The following is a 23,386-nucleotide window of genomic DNA, read 5'->3' as shown; positions in this document are numbered from 1 at the left end:
ACGTGACAAATAGACTTGACTTGTGCATTTTATATAAGAAGGAACTGCAGATGCTGGTTTAAACCGAATGTAGACACAAAAAGCTGGAGTAACTCAGCGGGACAGGCAGCATCTCTAGAGAGACAGAATTGGTGACATTTTGGGATGAGACACTCCTTCAGACTTTTTAGGGATAAGGGAAATGAAAGATATAGACGGTGATGTGGCGAGATAAAGAACAATGAATGAAAGATATGCAAAAAAGTAACGATGATAAAGGAAACAGGCCATTGTAAGCTGTTTGTAGGGTGAAAATGAGAAGCTAGTGCGACTTGGGTGGGGGAGGGATAGATTGCAAGAGAGGGAATGCTGGGGCTACCTGAAGTGGGAGAAATCAATATTCATACCACTGGGCTGCAAGCTGCCCAAGCAATATATGAGATGCTGTTCCTCCAATTTGCATTTAGCCTCACTCTGACAATGGAGGAGACCGAGGACAGAAAGGTCTGTGCAGGAATGAGGAGAATTAAATTGTCCAGAAACCGGGAGATCAGGTTGGCTCACGCGGGCTGAGCGAAGGTGTTCCGCGAAACAATCACCCAGTCTGCGTTTGGTCTCGCCGATGTATAAGAGTCCACATCTTGAACAACAGATACAGTAGATGAGGTTGGAGGGGGTGCAAGTGAACCTCTGCCTAACCTGAAAGGACTGTCAGGGTCCCTGAGCAGTGTCGAGGGAGGAGGTATAGCGACAGGTGTTGCATCTTCTGCGGTTGCATGGGAAGGTACCTGGGGAGGGGATGGTTTGGGTGGGAAGGGATGAGTTAACCATGGAGTTGCGGAGGAAACGGTCTCTGTGGAAGGCGGAAAGGGGTGGAGATGGGAAAATGTGGTTAGCGGTAGGATCCCGTTGGAGGTGCTAGACATTTTGGAGGATTATTTGTTGTATGTGATGGTTGATGGGGTGGAAGGCAAGGACTAGGGGGACTCTGTCTCTGTTGCGACTAGGACTTAAGCATTACCCTGCTACTTCAAATCTGAGAACACTTCACCGAAAATTGCTTTGATACAAAGTATTCTTGCAATATTTTTACAATGTTGATACTGTTATCTTAAAAATGAAGAGATAAACATACCTTTCTCTTTCCTGGTCCTGCTATCTGTCAGGCATGCCTTGGACGACCCCAAGGCAACCAGCCATCTCTGCCTTTCAGCAACATTCTCTGCCTTCAGATAAAAGTGTTGCTCTCCTGGTATTATCAACTCGACTCTGGTACTGTCACCAGAATGCACTGAAAACAAAAGGTAATCATGATTATTGTTCCTCACACAAGGAGCTGGGGCAAAATTTTTTTGACAGATATATAATCGCAATGCTCACCAGCGGAAGAAATAACTAAGCAGTGTACTGTTTTCAAAAAACATATCAGAGAAAACTCAAAAACATTTACTTCAAGTTACTTCTTACATATACTTCTAAAGTAAATGTATGCATGCATTCAAAGTGTTTTGTTTTGGAAAGAAAAAAAATAGAAACAAGGGAATTAGTCAGCAGTTGGAGGGAATCTCACATCATACCCCCATTTCCCAACAATGGTAAGTTGCTCAAGTTCTCCGCACTCTCACCCACCTGCTAAGTCCACAATCATCTTAACTGTATTGCCCATTAAATATTTATTTGCAAGAATCGTCATCAGCGAGGCCGTACACAGAACCAGGACTTCAGCAATCAAATCCCAACACGTGGCAGGACAGTCCCACCCAGTAGCATGCTGAAGAAGTGTTGGAAAGAACTGCAGATGCTGGTTCAAATCAAAGGTAGATACAAAATGCTGGAGTAACTCAGCGGGACAGGCAGCATCTCGAGAGAAGGAATGGGTGACGTTTCCAGTCGAGAACCTTCTTCAGACTGAAAAAGGGTCTCGACCCGAAAAGTCACCCATTCCTTCTCTCCAGAGATGGTGTCTGCCCCGCTGAGTTACTCCAACATTTTGTCTTCATGCTGAAGAAATATGTTTGGCAGCTAGGCGTCCACCAGTCAAAACTATTAAATATTTCTGAATGGCCCTGACATTCAAAAGCATGTCAAAACCATTATAATTATTATGTAATTTTAATTTTCTAAATAAAAGTTAAAGCTCTTCAACAGTTAAATAAATATTTACATTTTCTGAATTTTATATTGAATTCTCCAACTTTAAAAGAACAACCTTTCTTTCTATCTATACAAGAACAACTTCTGGCTGCTATTTTTTCTGTGTAGCTTGGCCTGCTGGGCATGTCATAACTTCATGTTCATAAATCATAGGAGAAGAATTAGGCCATTCAGCGCATCAAGCCTACCCCATCATTCAATCATGGCTGATCTATCTATCCCTTTCAACCCCATTCTCATGTCTTCTCCCCATAGTCCTTGACACCCTTACTAATCAAGAATCAGTCCATCTCCACCTTAAAAATACCTGATGACGGCCTCCACAGACATCTGAGGCAATAAATTCCACCAATTTACCACCCTCTGACAAAATAAATTCCTCATCTCCTTTCCAAAGGTACGTCCTTTTATTCTGAGGATGTGCCCTATGGTCCTAGACTCTTCCACCAGTGGAAAAATCTTCTTTACATCCATGCAGGCCTGTCACATCAGTAAGCTTCAATGAGCCCCCCCCCCTCATGTCATGTTGGCTCAGTTTTTTTTATAACCTATTCATTAATGTCATTTTCATGAATATTCATTTCATATCCTATTAATAGCCAGTCAGATCCAACAAGCTAACCATTACCATGTGGAACTAAAAGGAAGTCTGATAGGATGGATCAAAATAGAGTCACATTTGCAGTACTGTTTACCAGTCTGGTTGCTCTGCTATAATAAGGTCATCATTAAACTGGAATGCAAAATTTGATTTACAATGATGTTATCAGGTCTGGAGAGTTTAAGTTAGGAGCTGCTGGATAGGCTAGGACTTTTTCCCAGGACTATAGGAGGCAGAGGGGTGGTCCTTTAATGGTTTTTACAAAATAATGAGGGTCATGGATAAGGTTAATAACCACATGATAGGAGAGTTGAAAACTACAGGGCATAAGTAACTTTCTCCACACAGATGACAGTGTGTTCATGGAACAAGCTGGAAGAGGATGTGGTAAGGTTGATACAAATGTGACTTTTAAAATAGACTTGGATAGAAAAGGTTTGTAGGGATATGGGCAAGTCAGACTATTTTGGTTAGGCATTTTGGTCAGCAGGAACAAGTTGGACCAAAAGGCTAATTTCCATTCTGTATAACACAATGACTCTATAACTCCCCAACCCAACTAATTGTAGCTTCTAGTATTTCTGGAATTGCATTCATGTCTAAAGTGCAACTAGATATGAACATTTCACACATCCTTTGCTTAAAAGGATGGCACTACATGTGTATGAAATACTGAATATATTCTGTATGGCATTTCAAGGGAATCATCGCTCAAAACAAAAATCTGTTAAATATTTAAGCTTAATTACTGAAGGCATGCAATGTTACCAAGAATACCTTTAAAGGTCATAGTCTGAAGCTGTTGAAAGCCCTTAAACTCGAAGCAGAAAGATCAAACTCATTTTAGGTAGAGGTTTAACCCTAAACTAATTGAATGGTATAGAACATGAGATCCAAGCCATACTCTTGCTTCTTTCCCTTTTATTCATTTTGGCGAGGAGTAGAAGAAATTAATTGAACTATTTGTCTCAATGCACGTAAACAGCTTTATCTCCATTTGCAGGCAGAAAGCCTTTTTATAATTTTGTTCATAATATACATTTAATTTTCACTAAATATGCTCATTATTCCAAATAGACATTCAATTTGAAGATATTAAGATCAACATGCATCTCACCTTGTATTTCACACACTGCCATCTTAATGCAGCCTTTGCAGCCTTTCCACGTGTCCTCTTGAGAATCATAATAGGACAAGATTCCACCAGCAAGAACAAACCAGCGTGGCTGCCATCCTGTGCACAAATGTTCAGGGCAAAATATTAAGTCGATAACATAAACACATGACTACAAAGGTGAATTCTGACTGTTTAGCCAATAATGCCAAGAAACCCTTTTACAATTTAAAAAGAAATTCCATATTTTCAATTTATGACATTTATTTGTATTTTCTGTCCATGCTGCAAAATGGTTAGAAAATAACCTTGCTAACTTAGAAGCAAGATATTATTGAGCAGCTAATTTCATTGTGATAACCTACTATACTTTCGGGTATTTTGTCAACCAAAAATGGACTCATGATTTTCTTTAATACTGCATGGTGAATGCAACTTTGCCATAGCAAAGCAAGTATAATTAAATGATTCTTTAAGTTAAAAAAGAAGGAAGTAGCTCACTAAGTTTTGTTTGGTTTGATTAGGCAAGTAAGATGAGCCATTGTCTCAGACTCTTCAATAGGAAAACACTGATTAGTTTGATGATAACAGAGAATAAAATAGGTATACAGCGCCAGAGATCCGGGTTCAATCCTGACCTCGGCTGCAGCCTGTGTGGAATTTGCACATTCTCCCTGTGACCATGCAAGTTTCCTCTGGGCGTTCCAGTTGGTTGCTGTAAATTGCCCCGAGTGTGTAACAAGTGGATGTGAAAGTGGGATACAATGAACTAGTGTGAATGGGTGTTCGAGGGTTGGTGTGAATTCCATGGACGGATAGGCCAGTTTCCACAATTTATTTATGTAAATACACGGCCATGAAGAAGAAAAAGATGGTAAATCAGTCCAACAAGGCATACTGAATCTCCCAGTTGCTAACCATTTTAACTCCTCTTCCCATTCCCATATTAACCTTTCTGTCTTGGGCCTCCCCCATTGCCAGAATCAGGCCATATCCAAACTGGAGTAACAGCACCTCATATTCTGCTTGGGAAGCTTACAACCCAATGGTATGAACATTCAATTCTCCAACTTAAGATAACCTTCTATTAACACCCTCCCCCCCCCCCCCCCCCAACCACAATCCCCCCTTTGTCCCCAACACCCCTTCTTTTTCTATCCCCTCCCTTTCTCCTCCCCTGTGCCCCACCTAGACTCACACCTATTTCTCCCCTTCCCCTCGCTCCTAATTTCCTCCCACTAGATTTCCAGTTTGCGACTCTTCAACCCTGTGTCAACCATTCCATTTTCATCTTTGGCTTTTGTTTCAACCATCTGTCTAGCAAAACCCTCCCTCACCTGTGACCACCTATTAACTGCCACTGCCTTTCCCCTCTTGTAGCTTATTTCCCTCCTCCCCAACAATCAGTCTGAAGAAGGGTCTCAATCTAAAACGTCATCCATTCATGTTCCCCAAAGATGCTGCTTGACTGAAGATAAAGCTTCTTGACGAAAAGCTGGAGCAACTCAGAGGCTCAGACAGCATCTCTGGAGAAAAGAAATAGGTGACGTTTCAGGTTGAGATCCTTTTTCAAACTGAGTCAGAGAAAAGGGAAACAAGAGATATAGACAGTGATATAGAGAGAGAAAGAACAAATGAATGAAAGATATGCAAAAAACTAACGATGATAAAGGGAACAGACCAGTGTTCATTGTGACCTGGGTGAAAATCAGTTACAGACAATGAGACTGAACAAGACGGATTTGAAGCTAGTACAACGACTTGGGTGGGGGAGGGATAGAGAGGGGATGCATGGGTTACTTGAAGTTAGAGAAAGCAATATTCATACCACTGGGTTGTAAGCTGCCCAAGCGAAATATGAGGTGCTGTTCCTCCAACTTGCATTTGGCCTCACTCTGACAATAGAAGAGGCCTAGGACAGAATGGTCAGTGTGGGAATGGGAAAGTGAATTAAAGCATTTGGCAACCGGGAGATCAGGTAGGCCCAGGTGGACTGAGCAAAGGTGTTCAGCGAAACGATTGCTAGTCTACGTTTGGTCTCGCTGATGTATAAGATTCCACACTTGCTGAGTTACTCCAGCATTTTGTGTCCTTTTGAGAATTCTCAAGTGGTCAGAAATAGAGGAATACAAAGACGAAGACCACAGGAGGTCAGGGTTGAGAAGGGCAAAGACTTTTAAGAATTTGAAGACAAGAATAAGAATTTGAAAATCAAGGCTCTGTCAAAAGGAAATTGTGGGTAATATTCAGCTGTTAACCTACTTTAGATCAGTTAATTTAGGATTTCAATCCATTGAAACAATAATGGCACAATACTTGGGAGTCCGCATCACAGAGGATCTGACGTGGGCAACGCACATTGCCGCACTGGTGGGTAAGGCAAAGCAACGCCTTTACCACCTCAGACAACTGAGGAAATTCAGAGTGTCTCTGAGGATCCTTCACTGCTTCTACTCTGGGGCTGTAGAGAGCATCCTGTCTGGCAACATTACAGTCTGGTTTGGGAACAGCACTGGTTTGGGACAGGATGGCCCTGCAGAGAGTAGTGCGTTCGGCAGAACGCACCATGGGAACTACACTCGTCCCCCTGCAGGACCTATACATCAGGAGGTGCAGATCCAGAGCAAGCAAGATCATGAGGGACCCCTGCCACCCCAGTAACGGACTGTTCCAGATGCTACGATCAGGCAAACGCCTCCGCTATCATGCTGTGAAAACGGAGAGGATGAAACGGAGTTTCTTCCCACAGGCCATCAGGACTGTCAACTTGTATAACTCCAGAGACTAAATTTTTGTCTACACTATTTATTTTTAGTAACTTATTAACTTATTATATGCTGTAACTGTAATTCTTTTGTGCACAATCCGCAGGCATTGCCACTTTCATTTCACTGCACATCGTGTATGTGTATGTGACAAATAAATTTGACTTGACTTGACAGTCAGACCCATGCCAGTCACATCTGATGATCAATAACACACTACTTTCAGGATACAAGCAAATTCTGTTCTCTTGTTTACTTGAAGATTATCACATTCAACAATGGCATCTTAATGAGGTTGGCAAGACCAGCAAATAGATTTCACAAAGTGACTGGGTGATAGCAAAGGATTCCAAGGGACTATTTGAAGAGAAGTGGAGCTATGTTTGGCTATTAAGGACTTTGGCATATCATGAAAGGGAAATGAAAGATGTTGTATAAATGCAAGTCTTTCTTTATTTTACATTTAAATCACATGGAGTTCAACAATCAGTCAGCTGGAGGAACTCAGTCGGTCGGACAGCACCTCTGGAGGGAGATGGACAATTCACATTTCAGGTTAGGACCCGTCACCTGGACAGTAAGGACAGAGGGGATATAGCCACTGTAAAGAGGTAAGGGGCAAGAGCTGAGAAGCAATCGGTAAAATGAAGTAACGAGGAATAGCAGATGCAGGTAAATTCAGATTGATGGAGTCAGGTGGGGGGAGGGAGGGAAGGACATAGCAACAGGTGATGGGTGAAGACAGAGTTACAGATGATGGAATCCGATGGGAAAGGAAGGTGAAACGGAACCAAATAAGAGCGGTACGGTGAGCAGATGGGAACAGTGGGAGGAGACCAAATGGAAGGACGAATGCATGTGTGATGGACAGACAGAATAGGTAGGGGAGGGGTAAGAGTTGAAAAGATGATTTATGAGAGGACCTGGAGAGATCAAAGAAGAAAGGGTCAGCCGGTTACCTGAAATTGATACTTAAAGTGCAAATACAGTTATGTAAAACTTTAATGTAAAAAAAAATCAGTGCTTCCTTTAGGCCACCTTACGACTTTTTACAGGGTCACAAGAAACGGCAGGCGCTGGAATCTTGAGCAAAACATAAGGTGATGGAGGAACTCAGCGGGTCAGGCAGCATCTGTGGAGGGAAATTTTAAAAGATGGCAGTGAACGTTTTGTGCCAACTACAGCTGATTGTTTAAAAAAAACTATGGCCTTCGCCTAGATTTGAATTTAGTTGCTGGAAGTGAAACTGTGTATGCACAAAACTGCTCAGAATACTCTCTTGACCAGTAACATTGCCTGAATTGAATAGTGTTCAACTATTCAAACTAGTGGATAAACACAAAAAGCTGGAGTAACTCAGTGGGACAGGCAGCATCTCTGGAAAGAATGGAGGGGTGACGTTATGGGTCGAGACCCTTCTTCAGACTGTTAGTTGCACATAAATGCAGGTGAAAAATGAAGGTAAAAATGTATATATTTTACTTAAATTATCAATTATCTAAATTTGCGAATCAGTTTCATCCGTTCAACATTTCGCAAAATAAAACATCTTAATTCCAGCCCATAAAAAGATGCTTTCCAGAATCATTCAAATGACCGAGCCACAAGAAACTGCAAATGCTGGTTTACATAAAAAAGCACAAAGTTGCTTCAGCACTGTGTCTTCATTGATATGAATGTTTAGTTCTGAAATGTAAAGGACCAAGTCAAATAGGATTTGTCTAGCGCACAAAGAATTGACGAAAATGTATTACAACATTTTCAGGAAACAGGAAATAAAGATGAGATATTTAAACACCGCAATGAAATGCGTCTTCAACAATTTATATCGCCAAATTAAAACCCTAACAGTGACATCTTTACTTTTCGCCTACTGATCCAGATACGTCACCGTGGGGGTTAAAGGCTGTTTTTGTCTTATTTGCAGTCTTTTTGTACCTCAGTGAAACATAATGGTCGGGCTTTCAAGAAAATTAAATTCAAAATACACAATCGCACAATTTGAAGGTATTGCTTCAATAGGCCTGCCACTTAACTGTCTCCACTGTGTATTATCTGAAAGGCCCAGCAATCGGACAAGCACATTAACCTTTGAGTGCAAGAATGCAATACTTTACAGTACATAAAATGCCATGACAGGAACGCTGGCCTCCAACCACTGAAAGATGAAATCACGTCGCACGTTTGAAATGAAACAGTAAGTTACCACTGAGATAATTGGTCCATTTATAAAGCATTCCTTCCATGATCACTGCATGCAATTCCTGCCATTCATCGCATGGCATCGCCTCTGAGCCCAGTGCAGCGCAGCTCCCAATTCAGCCAAATGCAACAATTCACACGCCGGGCGGAATCAGAAGCAAGAAGAGTGTGACGCACGCTGACTGACGGGCCGAGCAGCCATTCGGCAAAGGGAACAGCGCCCAGCAGCTCCCGTGCGCAGCCAATGAGAGAGCGGCGGTGGGGGACGAGGGGGTGAATTTGCATCTCAAGGTCCGCCCGCCGGTTACAAGAACCAATCGGCGTTCACGCTGGGGAGACGTTTGCCACATCGGCGTCACGGCGTCGGAGGCTGAAAGAACTGGTGAAAGAGCTTTCCTTTGTGACGTCGACCGGAGGAGAGTTGAGGGGGCGGGGCGTCGCATGACGTCAACGCGAGGTCCCGACTCCAAAGTTGCAGAGCGAAGAAAAGTTGCCAGTGCCACGTCTGCGCGCATCGGGTAGAGGAGAAGGCAATAAGAGAAAGGAATATACTTCCAAACGGACAGCATGTGGCTTGAGCTGGTCAATTGCATAAATCTTTTCCACGCACTCATTGTCACCTTTTTGCTGGATTACGCCAGCAGTGCTCTGATCCCAGAGGCTGAGGTGAAAATCGACGTGTTGCAAAAGCCTTTCCTCTGTCACCGAAAAACCACGATCGGTGACCAGTTACTGATACATTATTCTGGATACTTTGAGAATGGGACCATGTTTCATTCCAGGTAAGTCCTTGAGGAGCAAAAAGTTTGATCGTTTGTCGTTAATTTTGTTATAAATGAACCCGAGGTACATATGTGTAGGAAAATAATTGCAGATGCTGGTTCAAATCGAAGGTAGACACAAAATGCTGGAGTAACTCAGCGGGTCAGGCAGCATCTCAGGAGAGAAGGAATGGGTGACGTTTCGGGTCGAGACCCTTTTTCAGACTGAAGAAGGGTTTCGACCCAAAACGTCACTCATTCCTTCTCTCCTGAGATGCTGCCTGACCCGCTGAGTTACTCCAGCATTTTGTGTCTACCGAGGCACATATGAATACCATGAGCCGGTAATCTATGATTCAATCAATTCAAATCTGATGAAGCATAAAATCACGAACGTTGATGCCTTTAAAGAACGATGAACCTTTTTATATAACTTAATGTGGCACTTTCGATAATGATTTAGATGATCAACAATCCCTGAGAGACGAGAGGACCTAGCTCTGAGGAAATTGCCTTTTCATCTGAACTTAACTGAAGATTTAAACAAGTCTGCACATGTTTACCGAGAAGTGGCAGAAGCATGAGTTGTATGTCGTTCCGTGGGGCTTGACAACTTCAATGAGAGATGAAAAAACATAACATGAACCTGCACAGATTTTTTTGCATTGCTCTGGTGAGATGGGTAACTAAGGAGATAAGGCCTCACTGGGTCCTCCAAATGCACATTGAAAAGGCATTGAAAGGCTGTGCCTGAGGTGAAAGGTGTCTAGTTCAAGAATAAAGAAACAATACCACAGCTGAAGACATCAACTGATTTCAATACCACCAAATACGTAACTGCCGCTTACTTTCTACTATATTTGTTCCGTTAACTTTAGGCTTTAGAAATATAGCACAGAAACAGGTCCTTGGCCCACTGACCAGCTGACCAACAATCACCTCTATGCTGCACTCTAGGGACAATTTAAAATTTTGACCAAAACCAATGAACTGTCCGTCTTTGGAGTATGAGAGGAAACGAGCACCCGAAGAAAGCTCACGTGGTCACAGGGAGAACGTACAAACTCCGCACAGAAAGCACCCGTAGTCAGGATTAAATCCAAGTATCTGGCACTGTAAGGCAGCAACTCTACTGCCATTGCCAAAAGACAAAATAAAATCTATTGATTATGGTGGTAACTGACATTAACATATACCACTTCAAACGCATTATGCTCTAAGTCTCAGGCCTACATCTCATAACTTGTAATCTTCATCTGCATCTCATAACATTCAATCTCGACAGCCACATCATCCACCTCATTGCATGATACTCAATATGGCAATTTCTATTTCACAAGGGAATAATGCATAGAAGTAGTGTGGACCAGGTGGCTGCGGATGATTGTGCAGTTAAATCTATTTCAGCTCCTCATAAAATGAACCAGCCTATCTATGCCTGTGTGCAGCACGAGCTGGATGACAATCAGCACGAAACTAATAAATGGCAAGAACTCCATCTAGAATTCAATAACCCAAGTTTAATAGTATTGCCAGTAATGAGTTCCTTGGAATTGACATCCTTGGAGCTAATATTGACCGGAAACTCAAGTTGATGAGCCACACACATACAATGGTTCTCTAAAGTTTGTTGGAATCGCTTCAACCACCCCAAACAGTTGTTCTCGCCACAACTACTATACTGTGGCGAGATGTGTACTTTCTCTGCAGTTATGCAAGTCTTCCACCTAAAAGAACAAGGGCAGAAAGTACACCAACCACATTTCCCTCCACTTCTTGTACTACCCTGACTTGAAAGTATATTAATGTTGGTTTATTTTACCTACATCTAAGTACTGGAACTTGTCATTCTAACTGCGCTCTGAAAGTACCATAGCTAGAAGAACCAGCATCACTGCTCGTCTTCTAAAAGGCAGATATGATAGCCAATAAATTGTACTCTTAGTAACAATTTCCTGACCCTCTAAATGAAAAGCAAATGAACAATTTTCAAGGATGAAGGAACATTGTTTAAAATCAAAGGTATTGAAGAGATGGGTTTTTTCCACTTCACAAAAGAATATCGTCTAAAAATACTGACATGCTTGGACAATTGGAACGTTTGAGCTTGAGTAGCTTTGTTGATGTGATTGTCACCAAACTGCTCAACCATGGGAGTAAGGTCAGATTTCAATGTGGTCATGTTGTTTCTTTCATATCTTCGATGAATGTAACTGTTCCTGCTTCTGTGTCTGTCAAGTTTGTGGTAATCTTGCCTACAAGTCAGTAGGTTGTGCGTTTCAAAACAAACTCCAGCTTCTCAAATGCAAAATACAGGCGACACCACAGCAGTGAGAGGTTGTCCGATGGGTACATGTTTGAGTCAGCCTATACTATGTGCTGTCTTCCCTCACTGCTGGACACACAGACCTATATCACTGTTCTGCAGAAGAGAAGGAATGTTATACCCAACGGTTAACATACTGCCGATGTTACAAAGTGCTGAATATGTGCTTTTATCACTCTATTCGATATGAAAACTTGCTGTGCACAAATCATCTGTGATATTCAATATATCACAACAGAGCTACACATCAAACCTACATAGTTGCAGTAAAGTTCTTGGGATGTTGAAAAAAACCTCTAGTTCCCTTAAATGCCTTGTCTCTTCTGAATTTGTAAAATGTTAAATGTTTCAAATTTTTAAGAAGTCAGTTTTTCCACAGTTCTGACATGTTTCGATTAAGTATCTTTTTGGGAAGATCTTTCTATTAACATCTAAGGCATAATTACTTTATAATTGTAAAAGGTTACATTTCTCTTAGCACTATACACTTTCAGTGCATTCTTTGTCTTTTCCAGCGGCAAAACTGTATCTGCTTATTGCATCTGTAGTCCCCACTTTGCTGCTAAGTATATTTTATATTATTCCAGTCACTCTAACAACAATGGCCAACCAGTTTGGTTCACACTTGGAGTTAAAGAATCACTCATAGGTTGGGATAAAGGATTACGTGAAATGTGTTCTGGAGAGAAGAGGAAACTTGTCATCCCACCAACCTTGGCCTATGGAAAAGAAGGAAGAGGTATTGTACTCGGCATTGGGTGTTTAGATGAGGTATATGAAGTTATTATGTATGATCCAGACATTTTGTATTATTTCTGCAGTTTTGATCTTCTGCTATCCACAAAACTACAAGCTAATGAAATGTTTTATACATGAGATGCCTGAGTGAAATCTGGTGAGATGTTTTGTACGAATCCAGAGGTTTTGGGATAACCATGCATGATAAATGTGGTTTCACATAACCAAAATGGTAATGTTTAGATAATTTTTCTATTTAATAAACTTTCAGCATATGAATATTACAGCATCAATAACTATACTTGCAGAGTTGTTTCCTATTGAGCAGTCTTGTATTGGATCCAGTTTATCATAGTTTCAAGTCGGTAACCTGGTGCAAGTTCAAGAGATGAGAGTTTGGTAGCTTTATAATGCACGGAACAGTGAATGGATGGAAGCTCAATAACACCAGTCTATTCTAAACTTCCAGCAACAGGTTTAATATAATGAAAGGAATGTTTTCTGACACTACTGAGTTCTCATTCCTTTAACAGATTATCTATTCAAGTTACAAAACCTAGCACTGTAATTATCAAAGCAAATAGATTTTGAATTTTAACCAAAGTATCCTGCATGTGGCCTTTTTTTTTTACTAATGTACTCAACAATTGCTAACATATATAGTTGTTACGGTGTTGACAATTACATTACTAACAATTTCATATTCTTTTTCTTTGGTTAACAGCTAACTTGCTCATGCATATTCATTGCCTTTGAATTGAAACCTCGATACAGAGTGACCTTTGCATGCTGATTTTGGCAGTTGTGATTGTTTTACTTTATGGTAAGGCTGGCTACAAGTGCATGAGAAAATAGGGAGATAAGATAAAATAATGTCATCTATCTCAATAGTGGATGATACTTACAAATCAAAGTGGTAATGTTGACAAAATCCACTGTACACAAGTTGTGCTGTTGCCCTAATTTGAATTCTCAGTCTGATTCAACCTCATATTTATATGAAACCTGCAAAATCTGGATGAAAGTGTGGTATATTATAAATTTAAGGGGTTAACAATTGTTTATTGCACGACAATTACAATTAAGATGTATCCCCCTTTTTATAATCTTGATTCCATATGCAGGTAATTCTGCTATAACGTGTGTTTCCATAATGCATATTGGAAATATTGCTGGTGGTGAGCACTATTTGCACAGCATGGGCTAAATTGATCATAACACAAATTTCATTGGGAACCAGAGAACCTTTTAAAGTTACTTGGAAAATTAACAAGCAGAAAGAAGCTGGTTTTACACAGAATAGTGGGGGGAAAACTTGTTTCCATCATTCACCCCACAGTAATAAGATAACATTGTCTCTTAAGAATATAGCTGCCATTTTAACCACAGGTGGCCATTGAAATTGACTAACAACTGCTATTGACTGTGTGTGCAACAATACTTTATTAAATAAAGTATTTGGATGAAGTGACTTGGATGAAGGGATTAAAAGTACCATTAGCAAATTTGCAGATGATACAAAGCTGGGTGGTAGTGTGAACTGTGAGGAAAGATGCTAGGAGGTTGCAGGGTGACTTGGACAGGTTGTGTGAGTGGGCGGATGCATGGCAGATGCAGTTTAATGTGGATAAGTGTGAGGTTATCCACTTTGGTGGTTAGAATAGGAAGGCAGAGTATTATCTGAATGGTGTCAAGTTAGGAAAAGGGGACGTACAACGAGATCTGGGTGTCGCATCAGTCACTGAAAGGAAGCATGCAGGTACAGCAGACAGAGAAGAAAGCTAATGGCATGTTGGCCTTCATGACAAGAGGAGTTGAGTATAGGAGCAAAGACGTCCTTCTGCAGTTGTACATGGACCTAGTGAGACCGCACCTGGAGTACTGTGTGCAGTTTTGGTCTTCAAATTTGAGGAAGGATATTCTTGCAGCGTAGGTTTACTAGGTTAATTCCCGGAATGGCGGGACTGTCATATGTTGAAAGACTGGAGCGACTAGGCTTGTATACACTGGAATTTAGAAGAATGAGAGGGGATCTTATCGAAACGTATAAGATTATTAAGGGGTTGGACACGTTAGAGGCAGGAAATATGTTCCCAATGATGGGGGAGTCCAGAACAAGGGGCCACAGTTTAAGAATAAGGGGTAGGACATTTAGAACGGAGATGAGGAAAAACTTTTTCAGTCAGAGAGTTGTGAATCTGTGGAATTCACTGCCTTATCATATCATATCATATATATACAGACGGAAACAGGCCTTGGAAAAAGGTAGTGGAGGCTATTTCTCTGAATGCATTCAAGAGAGAGCTAGATAGAGCTCTTAAGGATAGCGGAGCCAGGGGGTATGGGGAGAAGGCAGGAACGGGGTACTGAATGAGAATGATCAGCCATGATCACATTGAATGGCGGTGCTGGCTCGAAGGGCCGAATGGCCTACTCCTGCACCTATTGTCTATAATGTATCATACAACCTTCAATATTTTTAGCTTGCAGTAAGAAAAATGTATTAGCTATTGTAGAAACCTGTATTTTTAATAACTGGGTGAGGGAAAAATAACAATATTGTGAGCCTTGAACACTCCAGTTCGTAACTCCCTTTCCCCCAATGACACAGTTATCTTGTAATGCAATTTTGTTTTATAATACAATATTTCTTAGAAAAGCAATGAGTACATTATAGCAGAATTATCTGTATATCTTGGTGGTCATGTCATCGGACAATTATGTATTTTGAATACCAGTAAATTTAATAAATAGGCTATATTTTACAGGTAAAATACCACCTGAAAGCACTTTGATATTTGAAATTGAGCTTCTGGAGATCAAAAATGGCCCACGGTCTCATAATTCATTCCAAGAGATGGACCTTAATGATGATTGGAAATTATCTAGACACGAGGTAAGTTTTTATCTTTATATAATTCAAAAACAGTAAATGCTAGAAATACTTAGCAGGCCAATCAGCATCTGCGGGAAGAGAGTTAAAGTTTCAGGTCTAAGCATCCTGACCTGCCGCTTATTTGCAGCTTTTTCTGATTCTAGTTTAGATTTCTAGCGTCTGCAGTTTTTGTTTATTTCTGTCTTGTGTATTTTGATTCCTGTCAATTATTTAAATATCCTCTTTTACTTCAGAATTCCTGTTATAGTTTGCATGCATCAAAGAGTATTTTGGTATACTCTCCATACCATTTTATATTTTCACAGACCGGATAGATTCCCTGTAGAGCATGTCAAATTTAAACATATTAGAAGAGAAACACCATTGGTTCCAATAGAAATAAATATATTTTCAATGTTGCATGAGCACGCTAAATGGGGATAATAAACTTTATGTTATGAATTCTGCACTTTGAGAAGTGGGGTATGTCAGACTTAAGGATTTTCATTAAAATCTGATGGCAGTGCTCCAGGTTACATGATTAGAACAAGGACAACATCAACTTGGAATGGAATACTTTATTGTCACATGTGACTAGGCACAGTGAAATTCTTTGCTGCATACCCAATGTATACAAATAGCAACCACCTACGGCTCTGACAAAGTTACAAAGCACAACTTAAATGTGTAACTGTTGATTCATGGAACAAGCATCACCAGACAAAAAGGACCTGTTTCTGCACTGTTTCTCTAAACTCCAGTGCCACTGGCCATCTAACAGTGAAAGGTAAGCAAAGTTGGGAGTCCAAAAGTGTGTAAGAAGGAACTGCAGATGCTGGTTTCAACCGAAGATAGACACAAAAAGCTGGAGTAACTCAGCGGGACAGGCAGCATCTCTGGAATGGGTGATGTTTGGGGTTGAGACCCTTCTTCAGACTGGTTAGGGGTAAGGTAAATGAGAGATGTAGGCGGTGATGTGGAGAGATAAAGAACAATGAATGAAAGATATGCCTGGGTACCATGCATCCGAGATGTTCCCATTCTTTAGGGAATGGGGGTTCCCCTCTGTCATCATAGATGAGAGCCTCCATCGTGTCTCCTTGGTACCTCGCAGCTCCACCCTTGCTTCCCTTCCCCCTAATCGCAACAGAGACAGAGTTCCCCCTAGTCCTTGCCTTCCACCCTATCAACCATCGCATACAACACATAATCCTCCAAAGTTTCCACCACCTCCAATGGGACCCCACGATTAGCCACATTTTCCCATCTCCACTCCTTTCCGCCTTCCGCAGAGACCGTTCCCTCCACAACTCCCTGGTTAACTCATCCCTTCCCACTAAAACCACCCCCTCCCCAGGTATCTTCCCCTGCAATGGCAGAAAATGCAACACCTGTCATTATACCTCCTCCCTCGACTCTGTCCAGGAACCCCGACAATCTTTTCAGGTTAGGCAGAGGTTCACTTGCACCTCCTCCAACCTCACCTAATGTATCCATTTTCAAGATGTGGACTCTATACATCGGCGAGACCAAACGCAAACTGGGTGATCATTTCGTGGAACACTTTAGCTCAGCCCGCATGAACCAACCTGACCATCCAGTTGCTGGACACTAATTCTTCTTTCCATTCCTACACGGACCTTTCTGTCCTCGGTCTCCTCCATTGTCAGAGTGAGGCTCAATGCAAATTGGGGGACCAGCATCTCATATTTTGTTTGGGCAGCTTACAGCCTAGTGGTATGAATATTGATTTCTCTCACTTCAGGTAGCCCCTCTCTCTATCCCTCCCCCAGCCGTCGCATTAGCTTCTCATTTTTATCCTACTCACCCTACATACAGCTTACAATGGCCTGTTTCCTTTATCATCGTTACTTTTTTTGCATTTCTTTCATTCATTGTTCTTTATCTCTCCATCACTGTCTATATCTCTCATTTCCCTTATCCTTAATCAGTCTGAAGAACGGTCTCGTCTCGAATCGTCAAAACATTCCTTCTCTCCAGAGATGCTGCCTGTCCCGCTGAGTTACTCCAGCTTTTTGTGTCTATCTTGGGAGTCTAGAAGTTGATTGAGTTTTAGGTCCAAGAACGAAGGTCTGAAGAAGGCTCCTGACCAGAAATGTGACCCATCCTTTTTCTCCAGAGATACTGCCTGACCTGCTGAGTTAGTTACTCCAGCACTTTGGTGTAAACCAGCATCTGCAGTTCTTTGTTTCTGCAAGAGAGTTTTTAGTTTGGGGAGAAAAACATTTAAAAGTAATTCTATTTATATTTTCTTGGGAGGAAGGATCCAAATGTACCATGCCCCAAGCCTTGCCACCATTCACACCCTCTCCTCTCACTATACTCACCGCCACAGATTTTAATGCATCTTTCTGGTTCTGTGACAGACACATCACTATTGTCTCTTTTTATGAGCAGGTGCCCATTATTGCATTTCTTTATACATTATTAACATGTTCATTTACAAGCTTGAACTGACACAGGGGTGAAAGCAATCTCTCTCATCCACATATCAGTTTGATCATGTAAAATATGTTTTCACTCTGTTTCCTGCTTCCCAAAATTGCAACAAAAACAAAACGGGCTTATTTATATTTGAACTTTCTATAATTTAGATTGCATGCCTTTGAAAGTTTCTGTTTAATTAATCCTAGACTATATTTACTAATTAGGTGAAAGAGTATCTACGCAGTGAATTTGAAAAGTATGGAGTTGATCACAATGAAACCCATCAGGATATTATGGTAAATGATATCTTTAAAAATGAAGATGAGGATGAAGATGGATACATCTCTGCCAGAGAATTTACATATAAACATGATGAGCTGTAAACACAATTCAGTTCCGTTTCCTCTCTGTTGTTTTGGACCTTGCATTGCTGATGTTAATGGAAAGAAAATCACTCCATTACAAAGTGACCAGATGTATAAAGATTGAATTAATCAAAAACATTTAAAACAATGTGATGAACTATTGAGAAGAAAAGATTTAATTCATTTAAAGAAATGTTTCACCTTGTGGTCTTGATTTAAAATAAATTAATCCTATCTGTGTTTTACCAAAGTACACTTTGACATATCTAAAGATAATGTGTGGGCATATTTATATATAAAGAAAGCTATTTGATAGCAGTACAGTTATTTAGAAAATGATTTTCTTTCTATTGGTGCTTTTACTTCTTCATTCCATCACTTCCTAAATAAATTAAACATCTATATAATAAAAAATAAATTGGTTGGCTTGTTACTGAACTACAGCCAAAACGGTACAGGATAGCGTGACGATTTTAGGCCCACCTTACTCACCGTCGTCCCCTGGTCCTATGGAAGATGTTTCATTGAAATCAGCATTATGTTTTTAATGTTATTCAGATTTTAAAGTTTTTAAAAACGCGCATGCGCTGTTGGGGCTCCATTGATCTGGTACTTATGTAAGATGGCCGCCGCATCCACGCGTGCACAGAACAAACGTGTCTGTGCCTGTGCAGCTGGGGCCCATTCAGTAGGGCTCAGCCGCCTGTCTCTTGGGGGTGGGAGAGTTAGACCTAGTGCCTGGGGAAGCAACTGGGCTTGGACGTGACCGGGTAACAGTGAGTCTGAGGTGGGCCAAGGGGAAAGGCGGCAGCAGTAGCATTTGGAGAATGATGAAATCAAAATTGTGAAATCAAAATTTTATTTGGGTGTCATAATCTTTGCTTCCACTATTGTTAGTCTATTTCATCTGTCATTCTCTTTACCATATACAGAGCTTTGTGTTTTAAATTGGCCTTCAAATTAATTCAAATCCATTTCTCCTTGTCCTACATTCAGAGTGCAATGTGAGATCATTTTATTTATGCTCATATACTTTTCGATTAGGGATCTTGCAAATCCCTATCTTTTATTCATAGTTCAGACTTTTACATCTGTTTCGTGACTGTACCTTTTACTTAAATGTCTGGCTGATCAATCGTATATGGACTCCATGTCCAAAATGTGTAAAGTGTATTGTACTGTCTGATGAAAATGTTACCTTCCATCATTGTAATTTACAATTCTTTTGTTTTTATGCTTTGCATCGATTCGATATTATGTCAAGTTTAGAACTTCTTATTTAGTTACTTTAAACATTCAGATTACAAACAATGTCTGATCCTTATTTCCAATGAGAACAAAATTTAGTACTGCTGTAAAAGTCAACATTCCTACATTTGTTGTTATTCTGAAAATGAATTATGTAAGCATTACATGTGGAATTGTATACAGTTTAAAAAAATATATCATGTGTTTAAAATGCAGGATGAAAGTAAAAAAATGTTTACTGCCCAATAGCCTTTGATAGTAGTTTTTATGCAGCAACATTGTATATTTAATTCTGTTTACGACTTCAGGTACTCAAATGCATATTGTTACATATTTTACTGTGATTTGTTATTTGACTTGTTAGAGAAATCGCATAATGGAAATAAGAATTTGAACGCTGTATATATTTAGTCAGTTAATTGTCTGCATGTAAAAGGTAGAACTAAAAATTACCATGACTTCTGAGGGATTCCAGGTACTTAATATCTGTCTATTGCACAGTTAAAACTTCTGTTTGACAGCAATTGACATCAGTTAAAAATGGATAAATTATTCTATCCCTTTCAGAAGCGAGTCAATATCTTCCAAACCAGGGAACTTGCATTAACTAATATCTGTTAAATATTCTGTAAGTATTCAAAGATTAAAAGGGTGATATTTTCAAGCTTAAGAGTTCCTCCAGTCTTTTAAATGTGAGTAAGACAAAAACATGGAAAACTCAATAGTAACAAATGGTTTGGGGTAAAGTCACAGAGGTTAGTGTAAATGTTCACAAAGCTGACCGGTCCAGAACTGGTTTTGGAATCAATGCAATCTGAAGACATTTAGATTTCTATAAATCATATTATGCATTGTTTTAATGGTTGTTCGTGAGGCAGTGCTGTAATGTTTCATTTTATGGCTGGCTCGAAGGGCCAAATGGCCTCCTCCTGCACCTATTTTCTATTTTTCTGTTTCTATATCAATCATTAAGCTTTGGATTTCACTTTACAATGCATTAGGAGACTTGTAAAAGTGTTCAAGTTTCTACCATGCTTCAAATACATGGTTGTTGTTACCTCATAGAGTCAGTGTGGAAACAGGCCCTTCGGCCCAACTTCCCACACCGGCCAACATTCCCCAGCTACACTAGTCCCACCTGCCTGCATTTGGCCCTGCATCTCTCCAAACCTGTCCTATTCATGTACCTGTCTAACTGTTTCTTAAACGTTGGGATAGTCCCAGCCTCAAATACCTACTCTGGAAGCTCGTTCCATACACCCACCACCTTTCAGGTGCAAAAGTTATCCCTCAGATGCCTATTAAATCTTTTCCCCTTCACCTTAAACCTGTCCTTTGGTCCTCGATTCCCCTACTGTGGGCAAGCGACTCTTTGCATCTACCCAATCTATTCCTCTCATATATTTATGCGCCTCAATAAGATCATCCTCCTGCTCTCCAAGGAATAGAGTCCCAGCCTACTCAATCTCTTCCTGTAGCGCATACTCTCTTGTCCTGGCACCATCCTTGTAAATATTCTCTGTACCCTCTCCAGCATGGCAACTTCTTTCCTATAACAGTGCCCAGAAAAGTTTCATTACGCGCCATATTATGAATTTTGATGTAAAATTCTGAATTTGTAAAATCAAATGTTGGGAGGTCTGTAGACTTAATGGGCCGAATGGCCTCATTCTACTATCAGAGAGAGTTAGATGCAGCTCTTACGGCTAATGGATTCAAGTGATATGGGGAGAAAAAAGGAACGGGGTATTGATTTTGGATGATCAGCCATGATCATATTGAATGGCAGTGGTTGCTCGAAGGGCTGAATGGCCTACTTACTACTGCACCTATTTTCTATGTTTCACCTTAACAAATATGTTAGCTGTTATCAGAAACAGTGCCCTCCATAATGTTTGGGACAAAGACCCATCATTTATTTATTTGCCTCTGTACTCCACAATTTGAGATTTGTAATAGAAAAAAATCACATGGTTAAAGTGCACTTTGTCAGATTTTAATAAAGGCCATTTTTATACATTTTGGTTTCCCCATATAGAAATTACAGCAGTGTTTATACATAGTCCCCCCATTTCAGGGCACCAGAACGTTTGGGACACAGTAATGTAATGTAAATGAAAGTGGTCATGTTTAGTATTTTGTTGCATACCCTTTGCATGCAATAACTGCTTGAAGTCTGCGATTCATGGACATCACCAGTTGCTTGGAGTCTTCTCTGGTGATGCTCTGCCAAGCCTGTATTGCAGCCATCTTTAGCTTATGCTTGTTTTGGGTGCTAGTCCCCTTCAGTTTTCTCCAGCATATAAAAGGCATGCTCAATTGGGTTCAGATCGGGTGATTGACATGGCCACTCAAGAATTGACCATTCTTAGCTTTGAAAACTTCCTTTGTTGCTTTTGCAGTATGTTTGGGATCATTGTCTTGTTGTAGAATGAACCGTCGGCATTTATTTGAACTTGAGCAGATAGGATGCATCTATACACCAGAGTTCATTATGCTACTACCATCAGCAGTTGTAGCATCAATGAAGATAAGTGAGCCAGTACCTTCAGCAGCCATACATGCCCAGGCCATAACACCCCCACCACTGTGTTTCACAGATGAGATGGTATGCTTTGGATCTTGGGCAATTCCTTCTCTGCTCCATACTTTGCTCTTGCCATCACACTGATATAAGTTAATCTTCGTCTCATCTGTCCACAAGACCTTTTTCCAGAACTGTGGTTGCTCTTTTAAGCACTTCTTGGCAAACTGTAACCTGGCCATCCTATTTTACCAGCTAACCAGTGGTTTGCATCTTACAGTGTAGCCTCTGTATTTCTGTTCATGAAGTCTTCTGTGGACAGTGGTTATTGACAAATCCACATCTGACTGTTGAAGAGTGTTTCTGATCTGTCGGACTGGTGTTTGGGGATTTTATCTTTATTATAGAGAGAATTCTTCTGTCATCAGCTGTGTTGGTCTTCCTTGGCTTGCCAATCCCTTTGCAATTAGCAAGCTCACCAGTGCTCTCTTCTTAATGATGTTCCAAACAGTTGATTTTGGTAAGCCTAAGGTTTGGCTGATCTCTAACAGTTTTATTCTTGTTTCTCAGTCTCATAATGGCTTATTTGACTTTCATTGGCACAACTTTGGTCCTCATGTTGATAAACAGCAATGAAAGTTTCCAAAGATGATGGAAAGACTGGAGGAACGACGAGGTGCTGAGAGCTCGCTTATACCTGCATTAAGGAGGCAATTAAATACACATGAACAATTGCAAACACCCGTAAAGCCATGTGTCCCAAACATTATGGTGCCCTGAAATGTGGGGACTATGTATAAACACAGCTGTAATTTCTACATGGTGAAACCAAAATGTATAAAAATGGCCTTTATTAAAATCTGACAACGTGTACCTACCTATTAACTCCTCCCTGATTCTTCTGCTATCCACTTACTTTGAAAATGATTTACAGCTGTCAATAGATTTACCAACTAGCTTGTCTTTGGGATGCAAGTGGAAAACAGAGCACGCAGTGAAAATACATGCAGTCACAGGGACAACACGCGAACTCCACACTGACCACCAGAGATCAAAATCAAACACTGGTCACTGAAGCTCTGTGCACCATTGGTCTACATCAGCATTTGAAAGCATTGTTATAACATAGAACAGTATAGCACAGGAACAGGCCCTTTGGGCCCCAATATCCATGCCAAACATGATGTTGTTACATTAATCTCTGTATGTGATCCATATCTCTCTATTCCCTGCATATCTATGTGCCTATCCTAAAATATTTTAAATGTCCCTATTGTATCTGCCTC

The 23,386-nt window shown here is 40.6% G+C and overlaps 2 protein-coding genes across 2 annotated transcripts in view; one reads left to right on the top strand and one right to left on the bottom strand.

The window, feature by feature from the left end:
- Positions 1-8,928, bottom strand: part of plekha8 (pleckstrin homology domain containing, family A (phosphoinositide binding specific) member 8) — a 42,760-nt gene extending 33,832 nt beyond the window's left edge. Inside the window, exons 1-3 of the mRNA XM_078420698.1 lie at positions 8,820-8,928; positions 3,852-3,968; positions 1,115-1,270 (exon numbers count right to left, since the gene is read on the bottom strand). Of these exons, the coding sequence (XP_078276824.1) occupies positions 1,115-1,270; positions 3,852-3,968; positions 8,820-8,898 (352 nt within the window). The 5' untranslated portion in view covers positions 8,899-8,928. The remainder of the gene's footprint in view (positions 1-1,114; positions 1,271-3,851; positions 3,969-8,819) is intronic.
- Positions 8,929-9,277: 349 nt separating this feature from the next.
- Positions 9,278-20,225, top strand: fkbp14 (FKBP prolyl isomerase 14). Its single transcript, XM_078428573.1, has 4 exons — positions 9,278-9,597; positions 12,490-12,641; positions 15,409-15,536; positions 18,188-20,225. The coding sequence occupies exons 1-4, from the start codon at positions 9,383-9,385 to the stop codon at positions 18,344-18,346; spliced, it is 654 nt and encodes a 217-aa protein (XP_078284699.1). The 5' UTR covers positions 9,278-9,382; the 3' UTR covers positions 18,347-20,225.
- The last annotated feature ends 3,161 nt before the right edge of the window (positions 20,226-23,386 follow it).

Source organism: Rhinoraja longicauda, chromosome 2 (assembly GCF_053455715.1).
Source record: "Rhinoraja longicauda isolate Sanriku21f chromosome 2, sRhiLon1.1, whole genome shotgun sequence".
Classification (NCBI taxonomy): domain Eukaryota; kingdom Metazoa; phylum Chordata; class Chondrichthyes; order Rajiformes; family Arhynchobatidae; genus Rhinoraja; species Rhinoraja longicauda.
Note: the sequence above shows the minus strand (reverse complement) of the source record. Positions and strands in the feature narration are given on the sequence as shown.